We start from the raw sequence: 16286 nt of genomic DNA, 5'->3' as shown, positions 1-16286 counted from the left end.
GATCTCTTATTTTAAGTTACTCACATAGGCAATGCATTCTGGTTTATATGACCAGCCTGTAAGGGCTTCACTGAAACCAAGTGCAAATCATAACTTCATTTGTTATTACTAAACAGTGCTGACAGACTAATACATTTCGCTCCAGAACAACCCACTGACTTATTGTTACAGAGTATTGTTTATTTTTCTTAAGTGCATATATTTCATGATGTAGGCAAGAGTCTGGAGATAACCAAGTGGGCATTCCAGACTAGCTGAGATTAATCCATGCTGCTCAGTGTAGAAGACATAATATTTATATAGTTGTATATATATTGTGCATAACGTGTCTATTGCTGTATCTGTCCATTAATGGATGAATGGTTAGAGAACATGTGTATATATACACAATGGTATGTTATTAGATCATAAAAAAGAAGAAAATCTTGGCATTTGCTACAACATGGATAGACATAAAAGTTATATGTTTAGTGAAATAAGTCAGAGAAATATAAGTGCTATACTACCTTACTTATATGTGGAATTTTAAAAATAAATACATCAATAAATACATAATAAACTAATAGATATAGAAAACAAAATTGGTGGTTGTCAGAGGCAATGGATGTGGAATGGGCAAAATGGGTGAAAAAGGTCAAAACGTACAAACCTTCAGTTATAAAAGAAGTAAGTCATGGGGATGTAGCATACAGTATGGTGACTATGGTTAATAATACTGTATTCCATATGTAAAAGTTGATCTTGAACCTCATCACAAGAAAAAAAATTGTAATTATGTACGGTGACAGATGTTAAATAGAGGTATTGTGGTGATCACTTTGCATTATATACACACATTGAATCATTATATTGAATACCTGAAAGTAATATAATTATATTTTAGTTATACTGCAGTTTGAGAAAAGTAAAAAAAGTAGAGTATCTTTGAGGGAAACTAACTTATGAAATGTTTGTGTCCATTTTGTTTAAGTTATGAGTAATGATAAAGAATGTAGTGTTTGCTAGTGGCATTGGTGCCATTACCTTGATTTGTGCTAACAGGAAAGTAGTTTTATACTGACTATTGCTTTTGCCTCACAAGTCATATATAAACACAGTGAAGACAGCATATGATATCTTCCTTTATTTGAGTAGAGATTTGACTTCACAGATACCTTAGAGGGTCTCAGAGACCCACCGAAGCCTAAAGACCACAAATGGGGACCGCACTTTGAGAACCATTGTTCTAAATTATGCAGGTTTTCTCCCTTCAAGCCATTCTTCAAATCTATATGAAGGAGTGTGTGTGTGTTTAACTGATAATTGTTTTACTATTTTGCATTTGGCTCTTGATCTTATAAAGATTATTTACTGTATAAATAATAATTAGGTTTTCATTCTGCATTGTTTCATTTACAAAATTAGATTCCAGGGAGGGTATTTATATAATGAAAATTTGGCAAATTTCAATTAAGCAAATTAATACAGAACACTTTCAGCTTCATTTAGAATAGGGTTCTCTTGGTGGAATCGAGAAGGAAATTTGTTATGTTGTATAAACATTGATTTTATTCATCTTTTGAAGATTTCATTTCTTTTGTATTCTTGGCCATTAGTTTATATTACATATGTGAAATGGAATATTCAATTTCAAGTAATTCTCTTTTCAATTTAATTCCACTCATTGGGAATGAGTTTTTGTTAAATTTATAATTTTTAGGGGTGCCTGGGTGGCTCAGGCGGTTAAGCGTCTAACTTCTTTCGGCTCAGGTCATGATCTCATAGTTTGAGGATTCGAGCCCCGCATCGGGCTGTGTGCTGACAGCTCAGAGCCTGGAGCCTGCTTCAAGTTCTGTGACTCCTTCTCTCTCTACTCTCACTCTGTCTCTGTCTCTCTCTTAAAAATGAATAAGCAAAGGGAAAAATTAAAATTTGTAATTGGTTATAATTTACAGGCTGACACTAAATGATATTTTTGTATAGCCATCAAGTTTAGTTTGCTCTGTTATGTTAATAGCATGCCTATTAACTTTTTAGCATTATGAGAATTTTTTTTACTTAAAAAGTGACCAAATAAAATATTTTCATGCTTCTGTTTTTTTCTGTGGTAAAATTTAATTATTTTGTAGTTTAGTAAATGTGGCCATTTTCATTTAGAGTTAGTCTAGATAAACATAAGTGATGAACATTTCCTTTTGATTTTTAGCCATATTTATATCCTGCGTATAGAGAGCTTATCCTGAACATGTTTTGAAGATTTGCCTTGTAGATGATCTACAACCATTTCATATTCTCAAACATATATTTCCTCACAATTAGCATATTTCTGTTCATTTATATTGATGTTATTTATAAATTTAATAATTTGTGTATGAAAATGAGCTAAGTGATGTATTTTTACCAACAATTATGAAGCAGCCTAATTTTGAATGGGTTAGAAAGTTGCACTGAAAAAATAAATTCAAGAAAAGCTAAGAGTAAATATTAGCCAGATAATTGTCAAAAATAAGTTGCTGTAAAAACTAAAAAGCAGACTGTTTTTGTCTGCTTCTTTGTTTTATTTGTCATATTCTTGATTTCTGTTATTGTAATCATTCCCATGTTTCAGACTAAAATCTTTTTTCTTTGTTTTCATTGAGCAGACCACTTTTTATTTTTTATTTATTTAACAAAATTTTTAATCTTTATTTTTGAGAGAGAGAGGGAGGGTGCAGGGGGGTGTAGGGGCAGAGAGAGAGAGAGAGGGAGGGAGGGAGAGGGATGGAGAGAGAGGGAGGGAGGGAGAGGGAGGAAGAGAGAGGGAGGGAGGGAGAGGGAGGGAGAGAGAGGGAGGGAGGGAGATAGAGGATTTGAAGCAGGTTCCCTGCTGACAGCAGAGCCCATTGTGGGGCTCAAACTTGTGAACTGTTAGATTATGACCCAAGCCTGAGACAGATGCTTAACCGACTGAGCCAGAGCAGATCACTTTTTTAAAAAATCTAAGTTCTTCCCCTCAGAATTAATAAAAATTATGTTGGCATATAAAAAGGAATATATTTCATGAATGTGTAAATTAGAGGCATAATTACATTAAAAGAAACTCTGTGATTGAGCTGTTATGTTAATTACTAGAACATTAGTGGTACCATTCAAGTTACCCATGTGCTTCTAACAAATTCCATCACTCTGCCTCATGTCCAGAGCTAACCACTTTTCTTTTTTTTATTAAAAAAATTTTTTTAATGTTTATTTATTTTTGAGAGAGAGGCAGAGCATGAGTGGGGGAGGGGCAGAGAGAGAGGGAGACACAGAATCTGAAACAGGCTCCAGGCTCTGAGCTGTCAGCACAGAGCCTGACATTGAGGCTCAAACTCATGAACTGTGAGGCATGACCCAGTTGAGCCACCCAGGCACCCCTAACCACTTTTCTGATATTTGTGTTTGTCAGTGTTGACTTTTTCAAATTGTTTTACCATAAATATATATATATCTCTATATTATTTGGTTTGACCATATATGAACTTTATAAAAATGATACATAGTTTTCTGAGATTTGTTTTTGCTAAGATTAGTTCCTGATGCTTATGGGTGTAGTTGATTTATCATCACTAATATATAATATTCTGTTTTGTTAATGTACTACAACTTATCAATTGTCCAGTTAACATACATTTGATATATTTGTAGGGTTTTTCTTTTTGCTATTAAGGTATCTTATACATGTCTCCTGATTCAAGGTGCAAGAGTTTCCCTAGATTTTGTACCTAGGAGAGTTAGTGAGAGTGACCAGGTACACACATCAGTGGCTTTCGTATTTTGAGATAATGTCACATTGTTTTCCATAGTCTTTTTATCAATTTAAATTTCCTACCGCAGAAGTATATGAGTTCTGTTTTCTTCACATCCTTGTTAGTAATTGATCTATTGAACCCCTAAATGGTTGCCAATTTAGTGGGTAAGAAATAGAAGTTAATTTTGATTTTAACTTGCATTTTTCTGACTCTGTCCTTTATATGAAATAGTATTTCATGTCTTTTCCCATTCTTTTTTATATCAGTCTTCTGTTTATTTACAGGTGTACACACACCTATTTATTCATTCAAAGTAGTAATAAATTGTCCCTAATGTATTGCCACAATGTTTGGGAATATCATCTTATAGTTTGTACCTTCTTGTCTCTAATGATGGATGTTGATCAACAGAAAAGCTTAATTTGTATCACTGAATTTGTAACTTTTAGTTAGTGCTTTTTGTGTTTCGTTTAAGAAATTCTGCCCTATTGAGATTATAAACATATCCAGTGATACAGCACATGGCCAGTTTTGGTAAATGTTCCATGTATGCTTAGGAAGAGTGTATGTTCCTAATTTGATAAGTGTTCTATATATATTAAGTTAAGCTTTGAAATTAGATCATGTCTATTTCTCTGTTGAATTGATGAGATTAATCTGCTGTGTAGGTGGGTTTGTCAATTTTTCTAGGAATTTTTGCTTTATGTATTTTTGAGACTGTACTATTGTGTATGTACTGGGTATACAATTATTGAGTTGAAAGTTTTGCATTATCAGTGGCCGTTTCCATTCTCATTAATGATTTTCATCTTGAGTCTGTTTTTTTCTCCTTTGATAAAATTTGTCTGGTGTATTATTTTTCATGTTATTCCACATTTTCACTGTATTTATGTTTTTGGTGTTTCTTTGGCAAATAGCATAGTTATATTCTAACATCCCTTTCTGCCACTAACTAGTGAGTATTTTAATTTATATTTATTACAACTACTGATATAATTTCACTTTTTAAAAAATGTTTATTTAGTTTTGAGAGAGGGAGAAAGAGAAAGAGAGACAGAATGTGAGCAGGGGAGGGCAGAGACAGAGGGAGACAAAGAACTTGAAACAGACCCCAGGCTCTGAGCTGTCAGCACAGAGGCTCATGTGGAGCTTAAACCCACAAACCATAAGGTCATCACCTGAGCCAAAGTCAGACACTCAATAGACTGAGCCACCCAGGCGCCCCTCACCTTTTTACTTTTTAAGGCTTGCTATTTGTCTCACTTTCTGTGTTTTTCTTTTCTATTTTGACCTCCTTCTTCCACCACTGTACTGTATTAAACATTACCTATTCTCTTATTATACTTTTAGTAGTTATTCTTGAAATTGATCCAAACTAATACTGTTTCTAAAACAAGAGTCTAAATTTAATCTTACTATTTTTAAAAATTTTAATTCCAGCATAGTTAACATACAATGTTATATTAGTTTCAGGTGTACAATATAGTAATTCAACAATTCTATACATTACTCAGTGCTCAATGTGATAAGTGTAGTCTTTTTTTTAAAGTTTATTTATTTTTTTGAGAGAGAGGGAGAGATAGAGAGATGGTGTGCAAGCGGGGGAGGGGCAGAGAGAGAGGGAGACTGAGGATCTGAAGCAGGCAGAGATCTGAAAACAGTAGAGAGCCTGATGTGGGACATGAATTCACACACCATGAGATCATAACCTGAGCTGAAGTTGGACACTTAACCAGCTTAACCCAGGTGCCCCTCATCGTGATAAGTGTAGTCTTAATCTACCCTTCACCTATTTTATGTATCTTCCCACCTGCCTCCCCTCTGATAGCCATTGGTTCCCTACAGTTAAGAGTCTGTCTTGCAGTTTGTGCCTTTTTTCTTTGTTCATTTGTTTTGTTTCCTAAATTCAACATGTGCATGAAATCATATTTGTCTTTCTTTGACTTATTTTAGTCAGCATTATACTCTCCAGATCCATCCATGTTGTTGAAAGCGGCAAGATTTCGTTCTTTCTCATGGCTGAATAATACTCTGGGGTGTGTGTGTGTGTGTGTGTGTGTGTGTGTGTGTGTGTGTGTGTATGTGTACATACCACATCTTCTTTATTCATTTATTGATGGACATTTGGGCTGCTTCCATAATTTGGCTATTGTAAATAATACTGCAGTAAACATAGGGTGCATGTATCTTTTTGAATTAGTGTTTTCATATTCTTTGGGTAAATACTCAGTAGTGGGATTACTGGATCATATGGTAGTTCTATTTTTAATTTTCTCAGGAACCTCCATTCCGTTTTCACAATGGCTGCACCAGTTTGCATTCTCAACAGCAGCGCAGGAGGGTTCCTTTTTCTCCACATCCTTGTCAACACTTGTTGTTACTTGTGTTTTTGATTTTAGCCATTCTGACAGTGGACATCTCATTGTGGTTTTGATTTGCATTTCCCTGATAATCAGTAATGTTGAACATTCTTTTCATTAAACTTCATATCTTAATTACCTTCCTGAACAACATTAAGTGCTTCTGAATTGAAACTTTCTTCACTCTTCTGATTTATATGCTATTTTTTAGTGTATTTATTCTGTCTTATTAAGCCCTATGATTTTGATATTAAAATTAATGTTATAAACAAAATTTAAAATCACTTATTTGGGTACAAATTTTCTTGCTCCTTTTCATTTTATTTCTCAGGCCTTCCAGTTTATGGTACTGAATTTTTTTTTTAATTTTTTAAAAATGTTTTTACTTATTTTTGAGACAGAGAGAGACAGAGCATGAGCAGGGGAGGGGCGGAGAGAGAGGGAGACACAGAATCTGAAGCAGGGTCCAGGCTCTGAGCTGTCAGCACAGAGCCTGATGCGGGGCTCGAACTCAGAGACCATGAGATCATGACCTGAGCTGAAGTCAGACGCTTAACCGACTGAGCCACCCAGGCGCCCCTATGTTACTGCATTTTTTAAGTACCCAACTTCACGATTTTTTAAAGAAATGACTTATAAGCAGTAGTTTTTGTTTTCATACACATGAAAAAGTACTTTGCTCATTTTGTTGCAGGATACTTTTATCAGGATCCGAATTTTAGATTGGAGTTCTTATTTTTTCATCTTTTTGAGGATAACCAAAGTTCACTCCTCTAGCTTCTTTTATTGCTGTTAAGTAGTATTTTCCCTGTTAATTTTTCGTCTTGTCACGTGAGTTATCTTTTCTGTTTGATTTTAAAGTCATTTTGATTTTTGGACAAAAACACAGTTTTGCCTTACTGTGTCTAATTATGGATTTCTTTTAAATTATCCTACCTGATAGGAATAATTTCTTTGTATTCATGTCTGTTTTCAGTTTTGGAAAATTGTCAACATGCGTTCTTCGAATATTTCTTCTTCAGTCTGTTACAGTTTCCTGGGTCTCTGAAGTGCTCAGTTTCAACCTTCCTCTGAAATTATCTGTCTTCTTATTTTTTATCCTTAATTCTGGTTAATTCCTTTAGGTTTATCTTCCAGTTCTCAATTCTCTTTTCAGTCTTTAAATCTCAGTTTTAGTGTTTTTATCTTTTGTAGGAAATTGTCTCCAAGTAAGTGTTGTCCTTTTCGTTTTTCCCCTCCTCTGCACCATTATATGTTGGTTAACATCACCTCTCTGAGTTCAGCTTCCTGTTTGGTTGTATGTCTGTTATGTCTTCAGAAATTGTCTTAACTTTCTTGTGATGAAAGCACCACTTTAAAATATGATTTTTACCTACCATCTAGTTTTAGCAGGAGTTCACTTTAGGGCGTTGTGTTCACGGTAGTACCTTATTACTTCTTGTTACATTTGCAGTTGTTGGTGGACTTATGTCATCTCATACTCTTGTTATGTGTCTCCTCTGTTTATGTGCCTCAAGCATAGTAGATAATAACCATTAGTGGAAAGAATTGTCTTATCCTTTCATTTAACATGGTATAGGCAGTATTATATATTTAGGGTTATAGATTTTTGTTTTTTATAGATTTATATGCCAATGTATTTCACATTTGCTCTCTTTATGTGGCTGGATCTTCTAATGTATGTGTCAGACTTGTACATACATATTACATATTACTGCTCCTTAATTTAATAATCAGCATTAACTTAAATATATATTCTGACAATCAAGGACTGTCTCTATTATTCGAAGAGTACAGAGCTGCAGTATAGGGATGATGGGAAAGTAATTAATTTTCTTTTGAACATTATTTTCTAACAATTTCTGCATAGTAAAGTTCTCAAGATTCTAAAATTTAGCATGGCAGTTATAATGGATTCTATCTTCATTTAACTTGGAGAGTTGAAATATACTTATTTCATTCTTGTAAAATTGGCCTTTAGAGCCTATTTGCATTTTGGCTGGACTGTAGGAGTTTTATAGCGAACTGTATTCTACAGACCTGGGACCTAGCATGGCTGAGATCCTCCCACTTGCCCCCTTCTACTCCTTCCCCATACAGCCCCATCCTTAAGCCTTTGGTAATCCCCGGAACTCCCTCCCCTCCAGCCTTTGGTCTGCCCAGACCCTATCCCCACACGTGCACCTCCATGTTCCCTGAGGTATGTGGATAGATTCCCCCTCCCTTATGTAGTACAAGGGTTCCCCAGGAGGCCTGGGCTGAGAGGTAGGACCTGACCCCCCTTCCCCCCCCAACTCCTCCCCCTGGCTCCAGAAACTCTCAGCCTATTTGAATTTTAAAATAAAAATGGAAAAATATGGTCTAAGAACTATGAGTATTTACCATTTGTAGTTAATGTGTTAAAATTTTGAATATGCAATCATTTAGATATTTTGTGCAGAAAAAGACCATCATTTGTTGTAAGTTACAAGTGTCTGTTCTTGTTACTACTTTAGACAAAGAAACAGCCTTGGTATAACAGCACGTTAGCATCAAGAAGAAAACGGCTTACTGCTCATTTTGAAGACTTGGAACAATGTTACTTTTCTACAAGGATGTCTCGTATTTCAGGTACATATTCCGGACTTCTTAAAATATATCAAATTCTTCTTTCAGATCCATTTCTAGCTTCTTATGATGGATTTATGTAAAGTCCTATTTATAAAGTGCAAGTGTATTTTCAACATAGTCTCCCAGTGTCTTGTGGAGGTTCCTAGAGATCTTAAAGAACATTGCTTTCCCATAGCTATTTTTGTTCTTTTTTTCTATTTGGGAATTTTTTTTTCCCTACCAGATTTTTTTTTTTTTTTTTTTTTTTTTAAGAGCATGAGTGGCAGAGGGGCAGAAGGAGAGGGAGAGAGAGAGTCTTAAGCAGGCTCCATGCTCAGCACTGAGCCTGACACAGGACTTGATCCCACAACTCTGGGATCATAACCTGAGCCAAAATCAAGAGTGGGATGCTCAACTGACTGAGCCACACCGGTGCGCCCCTATTTGGGAGTTTTTAATCTTTATATAGTGAATTATATAAAGTTAAGAAAAAAATCAGCCATGAATATGTGGCTAGGAAAAATAGGTTCTTTTTAGTTGCCTCCTATTATTAAACATTTATTAAGTTCTAAGCACTGTCCTTTGTGCTAAGAATAAAAAGATGAAAGAACTGATTTCTACTGTCAGGGCGTATTGTAAATTAAGGGGGGAAAGCAACAGGTAAATAATTCTACGTGATATTATATGTTCTGTAAGTTTATTAGGGGAATAGAGAAGAATTTCTACCATATAGCTGGGAGTGAAAAATATAGGCCACGCTGAAAATGGGGAAGTGGAAGTGAATGGTCACTGTAGGGATTTTGGAGGAGTTGTATTTAGTCAAAGCTAGAATTCATTAAATAAGGTAATTAGAAACATGTTCAAAGGAAGTAACTCATGCAAAGTCATGGACATAGGACAAGTCATGGACAAATATACCATAAGATATTTTCATTGCTTTAAACAAGGTAATATAGTTCTGCCTTTTGAGCTGTAACCTTTCTCAGTGTCCTTGCTCACCACCAGTGATGTAGGGACATTAATAGCAAGACATTGTTTTTCTTTCTTTCTTTTTTTTTTTAGATTTATAGATTGATGATATACCTATAAAATGTAAAATACAATGCTTGGTATAAGTTAGGTGCTCAGGTAACTGATGTCATTAGTAATACATCTGCTGAAAATTAGGACCACCAAGGAAAAAAATGTGTGGTATTTAATTAGTTGTTAAAATTTTGGCCTTGGTTTTCTCTTGAATAGGCATATTTGCATTAAAATCTACATATTGTTTAGAACCTTTAGACAAATTTGCCTTAGGATTGGTGATGGAGGGAAAAGAAGATTTACATAGCATATTTCATATGAAGTCTACAGGGGAGCCAAGTTTTATTTATAAGTGTGTGTGAAATTAATGATCAACAGTTTTTATAAGATGGAAAACTTTTATTGTATTGCCTGGGAATTGAGCTCCTTATTGAGCCTCTGTAATAGTCTATAAACTGTAATAGGAAGCTGTTATATTGAAAATGGTCTGAGGGGCGCCTGGGTGACTCAGTCGGTTAAGTGTTTGACTTCAGCTCAGGTCATGATCTCACGGTTCATGAGTTCAAGCCCCACGTTGGGCTCTGTGCTGACAGCTCGGAGCCTGGAGCCTGCTTCAGATTCTGTGTCTCCCTCTCTCTCTGACCCTCGTCTGCTCATGCTCATGCTCATGCCCTGTCTCTGTCTCTGAAAAATAAGCATTAAAAAAAAAAAAATTAAAAGAAAAAAATGAAAATGGTCTGAGGCCTACATTCTGATTGGCAGAGGGTTCATTTTAACCCTTTTAGGTGTTATTTTTTGTTATGATGTTGAAATACAGTGACCGCAAATGGTAGACATTTAAAAGAAAAAAGATGTGGGAAAGAGAGATTGGGAAGCTCTTAATGGGGAAGTTATTAATAATTTTTAAGTAACTAGCATCATAGGTGTGCTATGGCACAATAAAGGTATAGTCACAGACATATTTATTTGGGGGATGTAAATTTACCAGAAGGCAGAATAAATTAAAACCAGGAGGAAGATTATATTTTCATTTTTGTGGGCATGGCTATATTATACTTAAAACATGATTTTAGGAGTCTGAAGTTTATCTTACCAAATTTTCACAATGAGTACACTTAACATATTGCTGAACATGAAGTTCCTTCTAGTGTCCTTGACTGTGAAGAAGAAATTTTAACTTCTACCTTAGGAGTACTTGGTGTTTGGTGGTCCTTTTGTATATTTTCAAATGAGAATCCACTGCTCTTTCTTTTAATTTTCAACTCTGAAAATGAGAGATGAAGATTGGGAGATTAATGCCTTGGACTCTTAGTTGTAATTGAATGAGAAGGTAAATTATAAAGTATTAGAAAAGAGAAAAGAGGTGCTGCACACACTTTCACAAACTAAATCTATAATTAGAAGAGCAAAGGTAATATGTTAGCAAATATGTACAGTAATTGATCATAAACCTACCAAGCAAACAAAATCCTACCATTTTGTAACCAGATAAAGTGAAATCTAATCTCTATACTTTCAGATACTAAAATAACAATTTTTAGTGTTTTCTTTATCACTTCTGTTGGATGTAAGTGTTAATGAATAGGTATGATGGACAGAGAAGATCAGCCACCAGGGAAAGGATTATGACCTTCAACAGAATATACATTCTTGAATGCTTGTGAATTTTACGTACTTAGCGATTGGTGTCAAAATATGAAAGAATATTTTTACATTAAAGCAATATTTAAACAAATATCTAAGGTGTTTTTCCAGTAAGTATTTATTACATTGGATACTCAATTCTATGTAAAAAGAACCAATTAGCTATTAAATTCAAACCACTTTGTAGTACAGTTGATTTGTTTTATTGCAGTAACCCATGTTTTATTTGTAATTCACTGAATTTACAGAGAATAATTTTTGTGGATCAGGAGCATTATTTTAGTAACATGATACTGCATGCTCATTGGGTTTGTTCCTTTTGCTGTTTTTTAGAACAGAAACACTACAAAATTGGAACTTTTGGATATAGGTTGTTAGATGGATTTGCTGTGTTAGTGTTTAAATCTTTAAAATGTAAAATATCAAGGACAGAAGCTTAATATCAGAGACAAGGAATTGTTTTTCGTTGTAGTAAGTGTTAAATAAATGTCTTCGTGTCTCCAGTTATCTTCAAGATAACCTAGTATCTCCAGATGAACTAAATCAATTCTGTACTGTCTGTCCTATAGTATGGTGACTCTTTAGACTTAATGATTCTTCTGTCTTAATTTCATTATGCCTACTGTTATTTTCAGGGACATTTAAGAAGGGGAAATCATGAAAGTTTACCTTGAAAAAGTTGTATGTATGTTTATGTATATGAGCTAAGAATGAGAAGAAGGTATGAACACATAGTTTAGCAATCTTATTTCAGATTTCAGTTAGGAAGCTAACTAAAGTAATTGGTGTTTTACTCTTCTTCCTTTGGAAAAGAAAATACAAGTCCAAACGTAAAACAGTTTTGAAAAATACTGATTTTTGGGGTGCCTGGGTGGGTCAGTTGGTTGAGCATCTGACTGTGGCTTAGAGGGTCATGATCTCCTGGTTTGTGGGTTTGAGCCCCACATTGGGCCCTGCACTGACAGTGCAGAGCCTGCTTTGGATTTTCTCTCCCCCTCTCTCTGCCCCTCGTACTCTTGCTCATTCTCTCTCAAAAATAAATAAATAAATTTAACAAAAATAAAGAAAAATGATTTTTTTTTTTTTAATTCATGCTTTCACTGTAGGCTTGTTTCTAGATTGGAGAATAGATATCTGTATTCTCAGTCTTTCATGAGATGATATTGTGATTTAAATTCTATGTAATTTAATTATGAAGAGTTTATTGAAATGGACTTTACTCAAAGTATTTATATAGTTTTCTATTGGATGGAATTAATGTTTTCTGTATTCTATCAAGATATTTGAGTGAAAGTATTCTATTTTTGAGAATAATTGATACATTGAAGTTTCTACTCTCTTTTCATAATTGGATTTGAGACACTTCAAAGAATGATGTGAACGAGTATCTCTCTTTTTACTTAAAAAACAATTACTTTCTTAATCTAAATTATGTTATAAATTGTGTTTTGATAGTTAGTGAATGTGGGCATGCAGATGTATCCTTGTAAACATGTTCCTTCAAAATTACAAATAGACGGTCCAGTGTACGTGCTCCTCTCTCCACCCTCACTTTCTCCATTGATAAGGGATTTTCGTTTTAATAAAAGATTAAACTTTTCTTGATCAGAGGTACTTTTTGTCTTTGATTTTCTAAGAAATTTTTGCTTAAAAAATAGAGAATTTACAGTATGCTTTTATTGGTGTGGAAAGAGACATTGTCTTTCAAAGAACCACTAAGTAATTTTTATTAAAGCTGAAAGATCAGCGAAATGATTTGTGCATACTAGTATTCTCTAGTTACTTCAGAATCATATTCAGAATATAATTTCTAATGTGTCTGTACTGCTCTTTGACTTCCATTGCACTTCAATTAATTTATTTTGTTTTCTTCATATAGATGATAGTCGAACTGCAAGCCAGTTGGATGAATTTCAGGAATGCTTGTCTAAGTTTACCCGATATAATTCAGTACGACCTTTGGCTACGTTGTCCTATGCTAGTGATCTCTATAATGGTTCCAGCATAGTCTCTAGGTAAGTATTGGGCAGCACTCTTTACTATTTACTTTTACAAAAGTTTCTCAAATTTAATTTGACAAGCAGTTACAGTGTTCTAGTTAAGAGCCAGTATTCTGAGGTCAGGTTCCCTGCCAGTTTTTAGTTCTGTGTTCTTGGGCAAGTTTCTGAATCTCTTTAGTCCTCAATGTCTTCCTCTTTAAAATGGAATGATTAAGGGGCACCTGGGTGTCTCAGTCGGTTAAGCGTCCGACTTTGGCTCAGGTCGTGATCTCGCAGTCTGTGGATTCGAGCCCCGCATCAGGCTCTGTGCTGACAGCTCAGAGCCTGGAGCCTGTTTCAGATTCTGTGTCTCCCTCTCTCTGACCCTCCCCCGTTCATGCTCTGTCTCTCTCTGTCTCACAAATAAATAGAGGTTAAAAAAAATTAAAAATAAAATAAAATAAAATAATAGTATGAATAGTATTCACCTATTAGGGTTGCAGTTTGTGTTCTTATAATGTCTTTGGTTTTGGTGACAGATATGCTCTCTCATAAGGGCTTCCTTATCTTCATGTTTCTAGAAGAATTGATAGTATTTCTTCTTATGTATTTTGTAGAATTCTCCGTCAAAGCCATCTTGACCTTAAGTTTTTTTTGTGGAAAGAGTTTTAAATATAAATTCAATTTTTAAAAGAGATGTAGGGCTAATCAGGTTATTGATTTTTTTTTTCATTATCAAGCATTATTTTTAGTTTGTGTCTTTAAAAGAATTTGTCCATTTTATCTAGGTTGTTGAATTTATTGGCATTCACATGTTCATAATATTCCTTTATTATCTTTTTACTGTCTTTAGATACTCTGATGATGTTCCTTTTCTTATCCCTGATATTGGAGTGTTGTTTCCCTTTATATGTTTCCTTAATAGTCTGGTTTAGAAATGTATCAATTTTATTTGTCTTCTCAAATAGCCAGCTCTTGGTTTATTGATACTCTATATTTTTCTGTTTCATTGATTTCTGCTTTTAACTTTATTATTTCTTTTTTTTCCTTTTGTTAAGTTTAATTTGCTTTTATCTTTCTATTTTCTTAAGGTAGAAATTACAGTGATTGAGTTGAAAGTTGCTTCTCTAACAAAACTTGGGCTTTACATTTCTCTACATGCACTGCCTTAGTTGCATCCTGTGAATTTTGATGTGGTGTCTTTTCTTTTTTCCAAATTTTATTTTTATTATGGTAAAATATGTGTAACATAAAATATACTATCTTAACAAGTGTACTGTTCAGTGGTATTAAATAAATACCTTCATAATATTGTGTAAATGTCCCTAATATCCATCTCTTTAACACTTGACATCTTGTAAAACTGAAACTCAATACTCGTTAAACAGTAACTTTTCATTATCTGATTACTCTAAGTACCTCCTGTAAGTGGAATCACGCAGTATTCAGGGAGAGAGAGAGAGAATCCCAAGCAGGTTCTGTGCTGTCAGCACGGCCTGAGATCATGAGCTGAGATCAAGAGAAATTCACCTGACTGAGCCACCCAGGCTCCCCAGATTATTATTATTTTTTTTAATTTTAGAGAGAGCATGAGCCAGGGGAAGGCCTGGGGGGGGGGCGGAGAGAGAGAGAGAGAGAGAGAGGGAGAGAAAATATGAATGAATGAATGAATCCCAAGCAGGCTTCATGCTCTGTGCAGAGCCCAATACAGGGCTCAATCTCAAGACCCTGGGATCATGACCTGAGCTGAAATCAAGTATTAGAAGCTCAATTGACTGAGCCACCCAGGCACCCCGTGGCTGTACCATTTTACAATACCACCAGCAGTGCAAAAGGTTTCCAGTTTCTCTGCATTCTTGCTAGCACTTGTTATTTTCTCTTTTTTTGGTAATCACCATCCTAAACAGATGTGAGGTGGTATCTCTTAGATTTGCTTTGCATTTCCCTGGTGATTAGTGACGTTGAGCATTGTTTTATGTGCTTATCGGTCATTTGTTTATATTCTTAGAGAAATTTCTATTTAAGTCCTCTGCCCAGTTTTGAACTTTGTTGTTGCTATGTTCAGTAGTTCTCTATAAATTCTGGATATTAATCTCTTATCAAATTTGTACATATTTTCTCTCATTCTGTGCATTGTGTTTTTACTTTGTTGAGACTGTGTATTGATGCGTAAAATTTAAAAATTTTCATAAAGTCTAATTTGTGTGTTTTTCTTTTGTTGCCTGTGCTTTTGGTGTCATATCCCAAGGATTGCTGTCAAATCCAAAGTCATGAAGAGAGTTATAGTTTCGTATTTTATATTTAAATTTTTGACCCATTTTGAGTTAATTTTTGTATGTGGTTTTAGGTAAGGGTCTACCTTCATTCTTTTGTTATGTGGATATGCAGTTTTCTGAACATCATTTGTTGAAAAACTCCTTGAAAAACTCAGTGATATTGCCACTGTTGTCAAAGATCATTTGACTTTGTATGGAAGGTTTCTCATCTATTACATTGGCCTACATTATCTGTTTTATGCCACGACCATACTGTTTTGATCATCATAGCTATGTAGTAAGTTTTGAAATCAGGAAGTGTGAGTCCTCTAGCTCTGTTCATTTGCAAGATTGTTTTTTCTATTTCTGCGGAAAATGCCATCGGGAGTTTGACAGGGATTGCAATGAATCTCTAGATTGCTTTGGGTAATATTGACATCTTAACAATATTCAGTCTTCTGATCCATGCACATGGGGTATGTTTCCATTTATTTGTGTCCTTCTTTAATTTTTTTCAGCAAGTTTTTGTTGTTTTCATTGTACAAATCTTTTCCTTCCTTGGTTAATTCTTAAATATTTTTTTTTGATGTTGCTGTAAGTTTTCATAATTTATGATTGTTCATTGTTATTGCATTGAAGTTATGATGTATTTTCATTTTCATTCAGTTCAAGAAAATTGTAAATTTC

At 34.5% G+C, this 16286-nt stretch overlaps 1 protein-coding gene across 9 annotated transcripts in view; it reads left to right on the top strand.

Annotated features, from left to right (window-relative positions):
* COP1 (COP1 E3 ubiquitin ligase) overlaps positions 1-16286 on the top strand; it is a 256822-nt gene that overhangs the window by 96286 nt on the left and 144250 nt on the right. For all 9 annotated transcript variants that reach the window (XR_006214220.1, XM_042976914.1, XM_042976913.1 and 6 more), the window contains 2 exons: positions 8605-8719; positions 13245-13380. Coding sequence is in view for 8 of the 9 variants with exons in the window: in XM_042976914.1 (XP_042832848.1) it covers positions 8605-8719; positions 13245-13380 (251 nt within the window). In the remaining variant the exon portion in view is untranslated. The remainder of the gene's footprint in view (positions 1-8604; positions 8720-13244; positions 13381-16286) is intronic.

This window comes from Panthera tigris, chromosome F3 (genome assembly GCF_018350195.1).
Source record: "Panthera tigris isolate Pti1 chromosome F3, P.tigris_Pti1_mat1.1, whole genome shotgun sequence".
NCBI lineage: Eukaryota > Metazoa > Chordata > Mammalia > Carnivora > Felidae > Panthera > Panthera tigris.
Note: the sequence above shows the minus strand (reverse complement) of the source record. Positions and strands in the feature narration are given on the sequence as shown.